At 39.2% G+C, this 16,764-nt stretch overlaps 1 protein-coding gene across 4 annotated transcripts in view; it reads left to right on the top strand.

Annotated features, from left to right (window-relative positions):
• The window catches only part of NALCN (sodium leak channel, non-selective), a 303,765-nt gene that overhangs the window by 167,740 nt on the left and 119,261 nt on the right, over window positions 1-16,764 (top strand). For all 4 annotated transcript variants that reach the window (XM_032881092.1, XM_032881089.1, XM_032881090.1 and 1 more), the window contains one exon: window positions 12,811-12,948. In XM_032881092.1, the coding sequence (XP_032736983.1) occupies window positions 12,811-12,948 (138 nt within the window). The remainder of the gene's footprint in view (window positions 1-12,810; window positions 12,949-16,764) is intronic.

The following is a 16,764-nucleotide window of genomic DNA, read 5'->3' on the forward strand; positions in this document are numbered from 1 at the left end:
GGAAAAATGTTAATGCATGGAGCTTATTTTAGCCAAGAATAGAAGATACTGGAGATACCTATTTTTCATTAATCAGCTGAGCATAATACAGGGTTTTAGACATGTACCCAGGCCTGTGTAAGACAAAGAAGGTAAACATTTTAAATATTACAAAATTTCTAAAATTTAAATATTACATTGCTTGTCTCGGGACATCAGCAATTATTAGATCTTAAGTTGTCTTGTACCTGCAATGTTCAAAATGACAGCAGGAATTTGAAGGCAGCAGATCCCAGCCTAGAGGTCCAGGGCCACCGCTCGCTCCCTGCAGGTCTAGGTTAATCGTGTAAGACCTCTGAGCGCCAGCAGCGGCTACTGTATGTACAATAATCATCCACGGGGCTATTACTCACGTTGCTCTACATAATGGACAATTAGCTGCTTCGGGAGCTGTGAAGCACCATGTAAATGCTAGTCATATTTCAGTGTCTCTCTTCATGTCATTTTAATCTTATCCTGAAAGAAATCGCAGGAGACTACACATCCGTGATTTTTGCCTGCGTGGTCAGTGGCGGTGTTCTCTGTAAAAGTGAACCCAAGCATGGCTGTTGAAAAGAAAAGAGAGGTTTGGGTACACCTACAGACACTTCCAGGATGAGAGGAAGATACACTGACTCTTACAAATGAGTTTCTGCCATCTTTCCTTTTACTCCGGAAATTATATTTAAGTGTAGGCTCTACTTAAAGTAATTTGCTGCTGGAGTAGGCATAATGTTCTGATGCCTGCTTTGCTTCTAATTACATTCAAGCTCATTTTGACATTTAAGGCCAATTACTTCCGTCTTGATTCAGTAAGGCTTTTCCATGGTGGTCTGAAATTTGACCAATAAAGAGACTTCCCCCACCCTTTTTTATTCATTTAAATGGAATGCTTGGCAACAGCACATTTTAGGAATTACAGAAGTGAGATAAATAATGTGGGTTCATTTTGGGAAAAAAAAAAAGCAGAAGAACTGCTTGGTCTTTTTTGTCAATATAAAAGGCAGTCACAGAATTAATTAAAACCTCCAGTTTCAACCTTTATTTCTTTCTCAGGGATAAGGAATAGGTGTGATCATTTTATAGGGAGATTAGTATTTTAAGCATTTCACTTCTACTAACGACAAAGGTAATTGGTTTCAACAGATCTCGAATTCCAGAAGAGTTCCTATAAAGACAGAGACCTACGTGGCTCTAAAACCTTTACCATTTAAAAGTCACTGGTAACTAAACTTTCCAGAACAGGGCCCTACAATAAAATCCAGTCAGTGTTTCAGTGTGTTTCCAGATCTCAGTGTATGTGGTAACTCCGAGCAGAGACCCTTTTTTACTTAGCTGTCTATTATCAGTCCATTTGCAAACACTGTGATTTTTACTGTTTATTCAGTAAGTACTCGGATGAATTAACAGCACCAAAAGGCAATTTATCAGCCTCTATTAGTAACAAAACATTTACTCTAGCCTTTTTCTATAATTTATAGGTAAAATATAGTCTGGGAAGATGGCCTGGAAAATACATTGTATGAAAACAAAGTTTTCGAATTGATGGCCAGTACCAATTAATAGATCATAAAATAGAGACGCTTACAACTATCAAGGATATGTAGGGAATCATTTAGTTCAAAGATAAAATAAAACGATGTCTCCAAAAATAGTCACACTTTCAAAATCATGTATCTGAAAGGAACTGTCTTCTTTAAAAATATAGTTTATCCAGTATAATTGTATATGACACTGTATATAACATAAAGAGTTTTAAGTCATAGAGACTGTATAGAGATTCTGAAATTTAAACAAGGGTTATTAAGAGAGATTTTTAAATTTTTATTTTAAAATATTACTTCTATGGTGCTTTCATGTTTTTAAAGGCCTCACATATATGCTGTACTTATGTGTGAGGCCTTTAAAAACATGAAAGCACCATAGAAGTAATATTTTAATAATAACTTATTTTGATCGTCAAAACAGTCTTCAAAGTGACACTGTCACACATTTCAGGAAGCTGGTGTCTGGATGGCTCAGTGTTTCACCCAGTGCCACTAAGCAGGGCAGTGGTTTGATCCCAAACTCGAGCCCTATGACTGCAGAACTAAACACTGGGTTCTTTGCCTCACTGCTCTGCCACTCACAGAAGGTCGAGGTCTTACGCTCAGCACATTCAGCTTCTATTTTAAATGGCACTCTCAGCTCTCCCCTCGAGGAAGGCCGTCTCTTGAGAGTGAGGGCAGAGATGGGGTGGATGAAGTCAGTCAGATGACAAGAAGTCTTGGAAAGCTTGTGGATGGTCATGGCCTCAGCGAAAACAGGGAAGAGCTTTGCTGGACAGTGTTGAGGCCCCTTTGGAAGCCAGGGGGAAGGGAATCTGTTTTCCTAGCGGTAACCCTCTCCTCGGAGCAGCCCGATGAAGAGTCAGGCCCACTTACGAGTTGGCATTTTTCCTGAGAGTTGGCCAAAAAGACAGAGAGATGGAGATTGGGGAACTGAGAAAAGTGTCACTGAATTGATGGATGCTGGAATTCCATCTAAACCATTCAAGGAGAGAGCTGGAGTAAAGAAATGGCTACTGCCAATGGCTTTGCCATTACAGTGCTATGTTTTCACTCCAGATTTCAGATCCAGAGTTTCTGTTTACGGATAACTTAGTTTCACCACAGTAAGTGGTGCTCTTAGAGATTTTATTTACTGTAGTTTTAAAATACATTTAAAAATGTCATTTTTATTGGGATTTTCCCACCCCCCAATTCTCCCTAAGACCTTGATCTTGTCAGTCATGATTCTGCCAGCCAACATGTGGTAAGTCCAACATTTACTATTCATTGATGTTATTTTAAATACTACAAATCTGAGGGACACCTGGATGGTTCGGTCAGTTGAGTGTCCAACTCTTGGTTTTGGCTCAGGTCACGATATCACTGTTGTGGGATGAGCCCCACACCGGGTTCTGCGCTGAGCATAACGTCTGCTTCAGATTCGCTCTCTCTCTCTGCCCGTCTCCCACTCTTGCTCTCTCTCTCTAAAATAAACAAGTAAATAAATCTTTTAAAAAAAAATACTACAACTTTGAATAGTTGAGTAAGTTTTAAATAAAAGGAAATTTAAATAAAAAGAAATTACTATATGAAAATAGTAAAGGATCATGACATTAGTGGGTTTTTCAGAGGATACAACTCCTCAACATATTACTGCTTTTTGGATGGAGAAAAAGAAATAAGGACATTGAGTAGGTGACTAATTAAGGCAATTAAAACTACAGGAGATGTCACTTTTGTACTCAGTGAATATCATCAAGTCAAATCTTCTATTTTAGGGTTGACTGGTAGTAAGACACAGCAGGGACACTCCCCATAAAAAGGTTGAGCCACTATGTAAGTTGTCAAATGGATTTCATTTGGAAAGCAAATATATTGGAGAGAAAGAGTTCTTGAAACCAGCTAAAGATAGATAAAATAGATGTAAATTACATTGTACCATGAAAGCTGTATGTTGGCCTGTGTGGTATGCTTCACCATGTTTTAAAATGTTTACTGTGTACACTTTTCAAAATAAAATAGGTATCTGTTTTTACATATATCTTAACACAAAAGGTAAAAGGCATATTAAGTGCAAAGGAATTTTTGCGTCCACACAAAACCTGTACTAGAATGTTCATAGAGCATTATCCATGATAGCCAAAAAGTGGAAACCAAATATCCATCAACTGATGAACTGATGAAATGTGGTCTATCCTTATAATGCAATAACAATTAACAATAAATTGCTGATACACACTATAACATGGATGAACCCTGACCCCAGATTGTATGATTCCATTCATAGGAGATGTGCAGAATAGGCCAATCCATAGAGATGGAAAGGATATTGGCTACTGAAGGCTGCAGGAAGGAGGAATGGGGAGGGAATGCCAATGGGTACATAGTTTTTGAGGGGAAGCAGAGATAATGTTCTTAAGTTAATTAGTGACAATGTTGTACAACTCTACAAATAAACTAAAAGCACTTAATTATAAACTTTATTTTTTTAAGATTTATTTATTTTTAGGAGGAGGGGGAGCAGGAGGTGGAGAGAGAGAATCTCCAATAGGCTCCCCACTGACTGAGGAGCCCAACACGGGGCTCGATCTCAGGACCCTAAGATCATGACCTGAGCTGAAATCAAGATTCAGATGCTTACCTGACTAAGCTATCCATGTGCCCCAACACTTAATTGTAGACTTTAAATGATGTATCTGATGGTATATAGCTCAGTAAATATATATCTCGGTAAAAATATATCTCAGTAAAACTGTTATTTTAAAAAATTCAAAAGAGAGTATTTACCCTGCTTCCTAGCTCCTCAGGCCTCCCCATTCCAGACCCCCAAGCACTAAGTTTATTTTATAGGATTGCAGTTATTTTAAGGTACACAAAAACATATCAGATTTACATATTACAGATGGGATCATACCATATATTGTGTTCACTTTATGTTGACCAAAACCTGAGGTATTTACCTACCCAATTTTTTTAAGATTTTATTTATTTTTTTTAATTTTTTATTTCTTTTCAGTGTTCCAGAATTCATTGTTTATGCACCACACCCAGTGCTCCATGCAATATGTGCTCATCCAACATTTTAAGAATATATATATTTTTAAAGATTTTATTTATTTCGTTGACAGAGACAGATCACAAGTAGGCAGAGAGGAAAGCAGAGAGAGGAGGAAGCAGGCTCCCTGCTGAGCAGAGAGCCCGATGTGGGACTCGATCCCAGGACCCTGAGATCATGACCTGAGCTGAAGGCAGAGGCTTTAACCCACTGAGCCACCCAGGTGCCCAAGAATATTTATTTTTTTAACCTAAATTAATATCCACACGTACTCAAAGCCCAAAACATGCATTGGGACATCAAGTTATCAAAGGGCATCCATGTTATCTTTTTAAAGGGTTATAAACTGCTTTGTAAGGCCTGAACAGAGACTTATAACCTGTTTACTTCGGTATAGGGTAATACTGTTTTTTTTCTTTCACCTAACTAGAAGAAGGTCCATCAGAAAGAGATTCAGGGTCATAATGGATCCTTGGGGCCTTTAGAGAGAAAAGGATGTACTGTCATGGATGAACCCATCTCTGCCATCAGTACTTCAGTGTGGGCCCTCGGCCTGGTGGAAGCCTGGTCTAGGGGATATTGTTCATCCCATCTGTGATCGACACGCAAGGCTATTAGTTGGAATAAAAGAGAAGCTATGAAAATACTTTCTTATTTCTCCCTCTTTGGTGGTCTTATTTTTACTCAAGTCCCCCAGTCTCAATTTATGACCAGAAAGGATAGTAACAAAATGTAGGGCTACTTGGGGGGGAAATTGCTGGCTGTTTTAGTGGTGATATCAAGGAACGTTGAGAATAAATGTAGAACTGAGATCACAAACCAAGGTTGGATTTTGCAGGATTTCCTCACAGGCTGCCTGCAGGATGTAAGGAAAGGAGAAGAACCAAAAATGTCTGTGGGATTATTGGCCTGAGTAATTTGGAGAATGGAGCTGTCATTCTTCTGAGATGGGAAGGAGACAGAAGGAACAGGTTTGGAGAATAGGGCATAAAGAGTTTGATGTGGAACATCTAATTCCCATTCAATACACATCCAAATGGAGACAAGGAGTTGATTCCAGGTGTGGGACTAGAGAGGGTATGGAAAGGCATTGGAATGAGTGAGACCAACTAGTTGGTGAGTATTGAGAGGCACAAAAGAGATTGGAGGACCAAGCCCTGAGACTCTGCAGCTTGGAGAGATTAATCTGGGCAATACCAGCAAAGGAGCCTGAGAAGGGCTGACAGTGAATTTTGTGGCTCTCCACTGCAGTGCTCGGGCCCTTCAGTGACCCCAGGACCCTTTTCTCTCCTTTTAGATGTGTTTTCTCTTGCATCAGCCCTGGAAGAGTTTGCCTTGTCACCCTTCTGCCTTGGGACGTTCACTCTCTACTCTGGCCTTGCCTTTTGTTTTGTTCCCCCTTACCTGAGGGATATGATGCTCTCCAATTAGAAAAGGTGCTCCCTGTGCCAGGGATTTTCACAACATTTCTTCTCCACTCAATGAACATCACTTCCATTTCTGCTCTGGGTTTTCTCTCCTACTTAACTTCTGTTCATTCAGAGATTTTTGCCTCCTTGGATTTTCAACATGCTCATAACTCAGCCTTCCTTAATGATCCCTCTTGCTCCTACTGACCTGCATAGCTAGTCCTCTGTTGTTCACCTCCAGGTGCTACTGCTAACACAGTGATTTTTCTCTATAGCTTCCACTGGAGGGCGTCCATTGGCAGTGTTTTTGATTGGGTTAGCTCTTTTCTGATGGGGCAGAATTGTTTACTGCTGATCACCTTAAGGGCAACTGACCATTTTCTGCTTAACAACTCAACCCTGATTCAATTAGTGCAGCCAAGCACCTCCAGTATGAAAGAGACTGACCTTTATAGTGGTGTTTAATATGGGAAGAATCAAAAAGTAAAAGCACTTGTAGGTCTCCTGGGTGACTCAGTCCCACCCAGGAGTTAAGTGACCAACTCTTGATTTTGGCTCAGGCCATCATATCAGGGCGGTGAGATCAGCTCCCTCGTCAGAGCTCAGGAGCTAGGCTTGGGGCCCACTCCTTAACATTCTGTCTCTCTCCTTCTCTCTCTGCCCCTCCCACACCCCACTTGCATGAACACACATGCATACACTTTCTCTCTCTCTCTCTAAAAAATAAAATATAATAATTTTTTTAAAAAGTCAAAGCATTTGTAAACAAAGTTGTTTACTCCTATTTATATCAGTAAGTTTGGACTTGAGGGGTAAAAGAGCAAAATCATAGACCCTTTGTCCCTAAAACCAAAGGAAACAAAAAGAACAGTTAATTATCAGTCAGAAAAAATTACACCAGCAAAAACCACACAAAGTCAAGACCACAATTTTGTGCCATTATCTTTGAATAGCAGCTACTAGGAAGGAGGGAGGAAGGTGGGGGGCAAACAGAGAGAAAATCATAGAGGATGAACTCTCTATGCTCATGCCTTAAGCCTGTTTTTCAGATGTTGAGAAGAAAATAAATTGGAAAAGCAAATCCTAAAACATGTACTCATCTCCCTCAATCTGAGGAGACCAGGCCATGGGAACATGCATAGGCCTGGAAAAAGACAACAAGGAACCCCCAAGTATAGAGATGACTTATTCTAGCTCTTGTGCCAGATAAAATAAAATGCTAGGTCTTACTGTTTTATTTTTTCCATTTAGGAAGAAAGCTTGAAAGTGAAAGCAAAATAATCATAATTTCCAAAAACAAATTATCTTCCATAATAAAAGTTTAGCACAATGAGACTATAAAGAGGAAAGAAGGAAACAGAAGCCACAAGGGGACAGGTGGCCCTGGGGGCAGGGTTGTAAGGAGACCCCCTCTTGCCCTCTCCCTCCACACAGAGAACCCAAACAGGCAGAATCAGGCTGTTTGCCCCACCCCGGAGACAGTGGGGAGATCCGGTGATTGGGAAGGTGCTAACACCTGGGACTGATTGGCTTTGGCAGCAGGAAAGATTTCTGGGCCCTATCTGAATTGAAGAAATATCTGAAGCTTGATATTCCAAGCATAACCTCCCATAGCCCTAGCAAATATTTCTGTCCCTGCAGACCCCTCTCCTCAAACCAAGACACCAAAACAGAGAGAAGAAAACCTAGCTGACATTGAAACAGGACTCTCATGAGTGGGGATGAGATTCTGGGATGACTTTCTGATGCCATAATGGAGAGAACAAAAGATCTAGATAAGGAAGTTAAAAACGAGATTTCTGACAACTGTGGAGCATATTTAGTCTAAATTAAAGCAAATGGTAAGAAGACCCCCAAGAAGAATATCTGAGAGTAAGGGTCAAATGGTTTGGGGGTAATTGAAGGCTTCAGGAAGAACATCTATAGGACATAACAGTGGCATTTATTCTAAACAATAGATAAAATCCATGGGAATCTGGAAGCTATAGGAAGTTGAAGAGGAAAAAAGTATCTATGTCTTTTTCCCAATGAAATGTGTGAAAAATGGGGTGCCTGGGTGGCTCTGTCGTCATGATCCCAGGGTCCTGGGACCAACCCCCGAACTGGGCTCCCTGCTCGGCAGGAAACCTCCTTCTCCCTGTCCCACACCCCCTGCTTGTGTTCCCTCTCTCACTGTGTCTCTATCAAATAAATAAATAACTTCTTAAAAAAAAAAAAAAGAAATGTGCAAAAAACAATCAGAAAATCTCAAGCAAAACTAAACTAAACTAAACATTGTGTAAGTAAGCAAAGATTCAGATAAAGTGCATGAAACTGGGCCAGATTCTGAGCAATTAGTAAACAGTGAGAAATGAACCACTCAACCTGGACCATTTTCCCTCTGGCACCATACAGGTCACACATTGGAGCCCTGGAGGGGGAAGAACAGTCTGAGAATATTACTGGGCCCACAGTGAACAGTATTTTCATGGTCAACGTATTGACTATCAATCTGTTGATTATCAATGTACTGACAAGCGTGAAAGACCAGTTAGGACTGAAAAACAGACTTAAGCATGTAGCTTATGCTTATCATTCATTAAGAAACCATCCTCAAGTTCCTTTACTGTGCAATATTTTAATGATATGGCATCACCTTGATTAAATTTTTGAAAAGTAATAATCAGCTTAACAAGAAGTGTGTGGTAATCATATAAGAAGAAATACTTGTTCAGAATTATGAATAAAAACTTAATAAATGGAAAGACAAACATTTCTATGAGATTGGTGAATAAGAATACCAATTTTTCTCGGACTAATGTGATCTCAACAAATAAGATATTTTGAGGAATTAATATATACAAATAATTAAAAGAATTCTGAAAACAAAAGTTTATGAGGAGCAGCTAGGAATTCCAGCAGTTTTTAAAATAAATGTACAATTTGCTAGATAATTTGGAGGTGAGATTGATGGAAAGCAATAGAAATTTAGAAATAGAGATGAAATTATATGACTATTCGCCATATAATAAAGGGGGTATTTTAAATTAGGGAAAAGATTTTTTTTTCCACTTACATTGTGCTGAATCAGCTGATCACCTATGTGAAAGAAAAATAAGATTAATTCCTGTCTCACTTCTTATACCAAAATAAATTCCAGATTTAGACTGATTTAAATAGTGACTTCTGGTTCAGCATGTTAGACATAATAAAAAAAGGAAACTAAAACTACTTCATGAAAGTATGGGTACATATTAGTCTAATATTCCGTGAAAGAATTTTTTTTTAACTTAGATAAAAGAATAGCAAATGAAACCACACAGAAATTTAAAATTGATGTTTGCAAAAATATCACAAACGGATAGAGGAAGATACAGTAAACATATATAACGGATAATAGGTGAGTCTTCTTAATTTTTAAAGAGCTGGTGGAGGGCTGGGTGGCTCAGTGGGTTAAAGCCTCTGCCTTCGGCTCAGGTCATGATCTCAGGGTCCTGGGATCGAGCCCCACATTGGGCTCTTTGCTCAGCAGGGAGCCTGCTTCCCTCTCTCTCTCTCTCTCTCTCTCTCTCTCTCTGCCTGCCTCTCTGCCTACTTGTGATCTCTGTCTGTCAAATAAATAAATCTTGAGGAAAAAAAAAGAGCTGGTGGAAACCCATAAGGAGGAACAAAAGGTCCACAGGCTAGGAAATTGGCATTACAGATCAGCAGATGGCTGGAGAAAAGAGAGGACTTCCTCCAGGCCTTTGTTCCTTGCCCCCTTCTCCACCATTTACCTCGTACTCGTTTTCATCATGACAATCACTTGCCATCATTTTCCCCAAACAGTTCTTGCCTCACCCAAAAAGGGATACATTGGTACTTCTAACTTGCACCTTGAAAGCTTTACCATAGATCTCTTATACACCATATTTCCCATTTTGCTTTTTCCTAGAGTTGGTCATTTTCATTGTTCTATCACTTTTGATTATAAATTTCTTGGTAGAAGAAACTGTGTCTTCCTCATCTCAATCCCTGACACCTCAAGCCCCAAGAAACTACTAACAATCGATGTTTAAATAAGTAAGCTAAGAAGACCATCAAGGGACACACATTCTGTGTGTCACACTGTGTGACACAATGTAAGTGTCCTTGAGTTACATCTCCATCATCGGAATCTAAATCTCTGGATAAAATCTCAACAGAACTGACATAGCAGCCTTCAGGCAAGGCACCAATTAGTCTTCAGCCTGTGATAGATGTATTTCGTGGCCCTCCTTTTCATTGTTTATCCACATAAGCAGCTAGAAACACATGCATTGTAACAAAGCATTGCTCTCAAATACAATTCACAGCATCTTACAGGTGGCTAAACTGTGCAGAAATGAGATTATTTTTTCTTCTGAGACGCTGAAAAGAGTAGAAGAGAACCCCAGTGTTCTTGCCCACATTGCTTATCTGCCAGCAACAGATTACAATCCCATAACTCCGTGTTCCTAAGCATTTACTGAATGCCTCATAGCTGAGTATTCATGAAAGCTAATGCAGTAGATGAAAACAAATTAATTTGGTTGGTGCCCAAGGCAGTTGAAGGGTACACCTGCATTTTTTGGTTTCTCAGTACTGAGAATAGATGTTGGATTCGATCACAAGCTTGCCTGTCATTTTGGGGGAAAGAAATCCTTGTTAGGTAAATTTCCCATTATACTGGTGGGTGTTTTGATCTTCCCCTATTGCTGTTGAGTCTTTAGAATGTACACACACTTTCACACTGGTGACATCTTCAGTGAAGGCAATACAGAAGTCTGATATTTTTATGTGAATCATCTTTGGAACTTGTGTTCCTTGTCTTTGGATGTAATAAATACTCAATAGAAAAAAAGGCACAGAAAAAAAATAATTGCCCTCAATGATAAGTGTTGTCATACTTATGAAGTTAAATGATGTGTTGCAAAGTCTTCTGAAGCATTTTTAGGATGAGTTAGAGCTAATATTCTCTTGGGCGCTCTGGCAGGGAAGGTTTTATATTGTCCTTGACAATGCTGAGTTCAAGCATCAGTAACAGCATACTTCGGACTTTCGTGAGCAAGATATACTGTAGGGTAATGAGATTATAGAAAAACTCAAGGAGATGTTAAGTGTTTCACACATAGACAAAAGATAAGCAGAAAATCATATCTCCTGGTACAAGAATCATTTAACAATTAATCACTCCTTTGCTCAAGCGGGTCCACTATGTGTCAGGCATTTAATGTCCTCTTCTACAACAGTTGGTTTGAGTGTTCCTAGCAAAACAAACTGCTAAGAGAGCTTACTGTGTAGGATTCAGCCTGGAAAGTAGCAGATTCAAGACCTCACTGAACACAGAATGCGGTTCTTGGAAAAGGATTTACTTTGGAGTCATAGTGACTTGGTGTGAATTGTTAGTGTCACACATTAGTAGAGTGACCTTGGCTAATCACCTCTCATCTTTAAGCCTCATTTTCCTTATTTTCAAAAACAAAGGATCAGAGTAGTTAATCTGCAGTGTCCATTTTGTCTCTAAGATCCTTTCAGGGTTACAGGGTCCTGTTGGTCTTTGTATTACCCTGGACATTATTTCCTGGGATCTCAGAGCCCAGTTTACATCTTCATTTTACTAAAGCCTATAAAAACATTTTTAATGAGTCACTAGATTCCAATTATCACTTTTCCCAGACATCATCATCATCATAAATCCTCATTAAGAAACATTTATTGACCACTAATGTATACAAGATCCTCAAATCAGAGCTGTACATATAACCCTATATTTAATAAGGAAAAACTTATAAGAATGGAACTAACCAAAGATCTTGGCAGAGAAAGTATGGGTCTTTTAGCTTGGCTGGATTCTGTTGGAATGCTCTATTATCTATGTACTTATTTATTTATTTATTTATTTATCTATTTATTTATTTATTTAGGTCTTGGCCCCTTTCATGGTCTTGACTCTGTACCTTGAAAATAAAAGAAAAAAATCATGAAAAATGTGTTTGTCTTCATTAAGTTGCTCAGTATGGCAGTATCATTTAGAAATATTTCTTTCTTGGGACATCTGAGTGGCTCTGTTGGCTAAGTCTCTGACTCTTCATTTCAGCTCAGGTCATGACTTCAGGGCCATGAGATCAAGCTCTGTTGGGCTCCACACTGAATGTGGAGCTTGCTTGAGATTCTCTCTCTCCCTCTCCCACTTCACCCCCTCCCCCATTAAGAAAGAAAGAAGGGAGGGAGGAAAGAAAGAGAAGAAGGAAGGAAGGAAGGAAGGAAGGAAGGAAGGAAGGAAGGAAGGAAGGAAGGAAGATAGATTTCTTTCTTAAGGAGTCTCAGATTTTTAATATAACTGAAATAATTTGATAGATGGGTACTATAAAAGTAAAATTAAGGCTATTATTCTCATATGCCTTTAGATAATCAAATGCAATTCTCTATAAAAATAAGTTGCACTTAGCAAAATAAAAATACAGTTATCTGTTGGAAATGTTCACTCTTAGCTTGCTTATAGAGAAAAAAAAGGAAATTCAAATAAAAAGAGGTCCTGGTTTTTTAAAAAATGTACTCAATAGTGTTTTCCCACCCACAAGGCTAATTTTAATACAGTGTGATTATTTTAGTTTTCCACACTGAAAAGTTAGATACCGGGCTTTTCGGATCTTTAGTTCTCAGCTGTTTCCCATCTATTGCATTAAGGCTGTTCTTCCCCTGATCCGATCAGGTAAAAATGAATAATGTTGACACCAGAGTCCTCTCCCACCGAACACCAGCTTTAAACTGCGTGCCCGCCCGAGCAGGTGTCTCACACCTCCATTTTCTTCCTCTGCAGGCATTTATGTCCATGTTCCAGATCCTCACCCAGGAAGGATGGGTAGACGTGATGGACCAAACTCTGAATGCTGTGGGCCACATGTGGGCTCCTGTGGTGGCCATCTATTTCATTCTGTACCATCTCTTTGCCACTCTGGTGAGTTTAGCATTTCATTTCACTTCTGTCTTAGAACCGTAGTGGGATGACCATCAATGGGCGTCAGTGGCCTAGTTTCCATTTCAGAACAAGAGCCAGAGAACCCAGGTACGTAGTCGGACCAGATGAGGTCCCTTCCAGTCTCAATTCCTATGAATTGATCTCCTGGAAGAACACTAGATTTCGGGTCTGATAAAGGGGTCTCCATCAGATACAAGTGTCCGCATGAGGGAAAACAAGACAAGACAAAATGGGAATCCCACCTTCGTGTACCTGTTTCCCCATCTCTAAGCATTCCCGCTCTCCGTGATCTAAGAATCAAGCTGGGCTACATTATTAGGATTGCTGCCATTATTATCATTTATCATGTAGAGGCAAGATCTCCAGTGTCACTTCCTTTTCCAAGCTGAGACTAAACTGAAGACAAGGTGAAGATCTCAGGGTACAGTGAGAATTGAACTCCATGTTTGGGGGCTCTGACGGAAAGAAACGCATGAGAGAAAATTAAAACTCAGAGCTTCAAATATTGTAAAAAGCGTCATGAAAATTAAATACCAAAACCCAGGAAGAATTGACTTCTGTCACACAGCAGATTTTTTTCTTTTCAATGCATTTCTATTAAACAGAAAGGAAAAAAATGTGAAATGTGGCCTTAATGTATGAAGCACCATGATTCTCAGGTCTTTTAATGTGATCCTCAGGTCTTTTCTCCTTACAATAAAAGCGTGTGTAGTTAAGAAGCAAACGTAAGCTCTATTATGTTAGAAGTTCCAAGGTAAGAACCCAAAATGTTATCCTTTATCAGAAACACATGAAATTTAAAAGGCAAAAAAACAAACAAAAGACACCCCTGCTATTGTTTATTGAAAAGCAAAATATTTTATAATTTTATTCTTAATATTTGGAACAACCAAGGTAGGTAATGCTCCCGCTTTACAGATGATGATACTGAGGCTCAATAGAGTTAAGAAATTTGCCCAATGCCAGATAGAGTGTAAATGCTGGAGCCAGAATGTTCCCACGTCTTCCTGGTCTCACAGCCTGTGGTCATTCAGCCATCTTGCTGTTTGCTTAGATCGCGATGTCTCCACTGTCCCTGAAAATGTCTTCATGGAGTCAAGCTCTGCCCAAGAGTCCCTAAAATAAAACAGATTTCAAGTGAGTGCAAAGGTCCCTTCCAATTCTGAATATGAACCATGTAAGTGCTTCAGAAACTAGATGTGTTCAAGGTTGCATTTGCTATAAGCACAGCCTTTCTTTAAAAACTGAAACACAGCCATCAAGCAGTGTGTGGGGACGCATGGTTATTAGGTGTAAGGTTCTAGGTTCAAGCAGTAGAATCACATGGAAGTAGTTTTGGCATTTTTTTTTTTTGCATAGGTTGATTTTTAAAATATGCACAAAATGAAAGAACATTCAGCAAGGGAAACGGACACCCAGCTTCCACAGTGAAACCTGCCCATCCTGCATGACACATGGCCCTGAGCACTTTTCATCCTCCCTTCCAGACCTTTAAGTCTCTGACATTAGTTCACTCACTCATTTACTCATTCATTCACTCACTTATGAATTCAACTGTTTTATTAAGCATCTACTTTGTGTTTAAGTTCCTTTAAAACTGTAGAATATCTTGGAGACTATTGGTCGTGGGTTCAAGGTAGGAGAGAGATGATTGAAATCATCTGTGAATGGTAATAATCTATCTATTTTTTTTCTATTAAAAGAGTATACTTGTTTGCTATTCCCATGGCAGATTTTTCACATAGATTTAATCCTTTAGTGAGAGTCTCACACAATATGAAAGCAAGAAGAAAAATGATTCAGCCTAGTAAGCTGCTTACCAAAGTAATATTTTTTCAAGTGAACTTCTACAGAGATCACTAATACAATGAAATAAAATATTAAATCTGGTGCATTGACTTCTTGGGCAGCCTCAATTTTCCTAATGGGGCCAAAACCATGGCACTGACAGTGGAACACTGAAGTATTTCCAGGGACTCCCAAGGGCTCGCCTGTGCCCCTAGGAATCCGCAGAGCAGATCTGGAAAACCTGTACGTAATTCTGCCTTTTTGTTGTACTGAGTCAAGTATCTGCCCAAAATTTTATTGTAATTTTTCCATCATGATTTTGAAAAAGAGGTTCTAAGTTAAAGCTATAAATTTAAATAATCTCTTCTTTTATTCATAATCTTTTACAAATCTGGAAAGCAATAAGGGCACTTTGGGAAATGAGGTGGAGTACAGCCGCTCCACAGCTGTAGAGTTCAAAGTCTAGGTTCAGGTTCTAGTCTGCTCATCCAAGATGGGTGGCTTTGGAAGAATTAAACAACTTCCCTAACATCTCTGTCGTGTTGTATCTGAAGGTGAGGACAATAATGCCTCACATGCCTACTTTCTACGATTGCCCTCTTCATGTGAGCTGTAGTTTTGAGGATGTTTTAGCCGCGGAATGTGAGGGTGATCACAACTATCTCCAACCCTGAGTTTAAGTAACATGGTGTGTGAGTTTAAAGGCATGCCTTAATAAATGCTAAAAATTTATTATATTGTTTCAGATACTTTTAATTTATAGAAGTAAAGTATTATTGATCAATCTTAAGTGTCATTCATGCCCCTTCCTGGACTGATTCCTTCATTGCCTTAACCTTTCCTCCTTTTCCCACACCTCTTCTTCCAGACAACGGCTAGGATGCATCTGGTCTGAACCTATCTTCCAGTTTTAAATCATATTTTACTGAATTTAACATGCTAATAACTATAGGAAGACTTATGTGGTTTAATATTAACACAAGCAACCATTAAATCATACACATAGATGATAAGGCGCACGCCAGTTTCAGAGTTGTTAAAATTTGAAAATAAATGAGTGTCTTAAAAAACCAATGAAGTGCAGTAGTCTCTCACATATATGTGTGTCCATTAAAAAAGATAGTGCCTTAAATTTAAGGTTATGATCTACAAACATTTTATATCATTAGTTTGTAAGATTCATATTAATTTTCTAGTTTGAGAAGGCTCTGCCCTAGTGCCCCGATGGCCATCCCTGGTGTCCTTGCACACTTTTCTCCCTGCTACGACCACACACCATGCTGACCTGATTTATACCTGATCATTGTTCCTCCTTAAGATCGTTAGTAGTGACAATTTTCAGAATAAATGGTATCCAATTCTACATACATTCTCAGTTATGTTTGTCACCAAAGACTGTCTTTGCAGTCTTTTCTTCTTAATGCATATAAAGTCCATCCGGTCATTATTCTATGTAGTCAGAAATATACGGAATATAACGGACTATGCCATATTTGTTTTTCAGCCCCTCCCAGTGGAATGTTTTGCTCTCATAGTGTTGCAACTAATACGTTTGTACGTTGTGTCCACTTGTGTGAGAGTTTCTTTAGGATCTATGCGGGAAGGTAGAGTTCAGGACCCTCAATCCTGCCCAGAGGGCTCTGTAGCATGGACTGTGAGCCCATATTTCAAATCTGGTCGACAGGCTTTCTTTATACAGCTGGTGAGCAAAGAATGGTTTGTGCATTTTTAAATTAATATATAAGTACACACAGAATATCATCAGTGTTGTCTCTTGGCCCTCTCAGCCTAAAATATTTACTGTCTGGGCCTTCTATTTGCCAACCCCTGTCCTCGGGCAAGCGGCACTAATTCACCCTCTCAAGTGCTAAGAATCCCTGTTATGTTCTCACTTCTAGTTGATACTGTTAGACTGAAGATTTTGACAGTTTCATGAGTTGGATGGTAATATCACTTGGCTTTAAGCTTGCATTTCTGCATTGCAGTAATTGTTAATAAGGGAGCACT

This window comes from Lontra canadensis, unplaced genomic scaffold (genome assembly GCF_010015895.1).
Source record: "Lontra canadensis isolate GAN:19392208 unplaced genomic scaffold, GSC_riverotter_1.0 scaffold73, whole genome shotgun sequence".
Classification (NCBI taxonomy): domain Eukaryota; kingdom Metazoa; phylum Chordata; class Mammalia; order Carnivora; family Mustelidae; genus Lontra; species Lontra canadensis.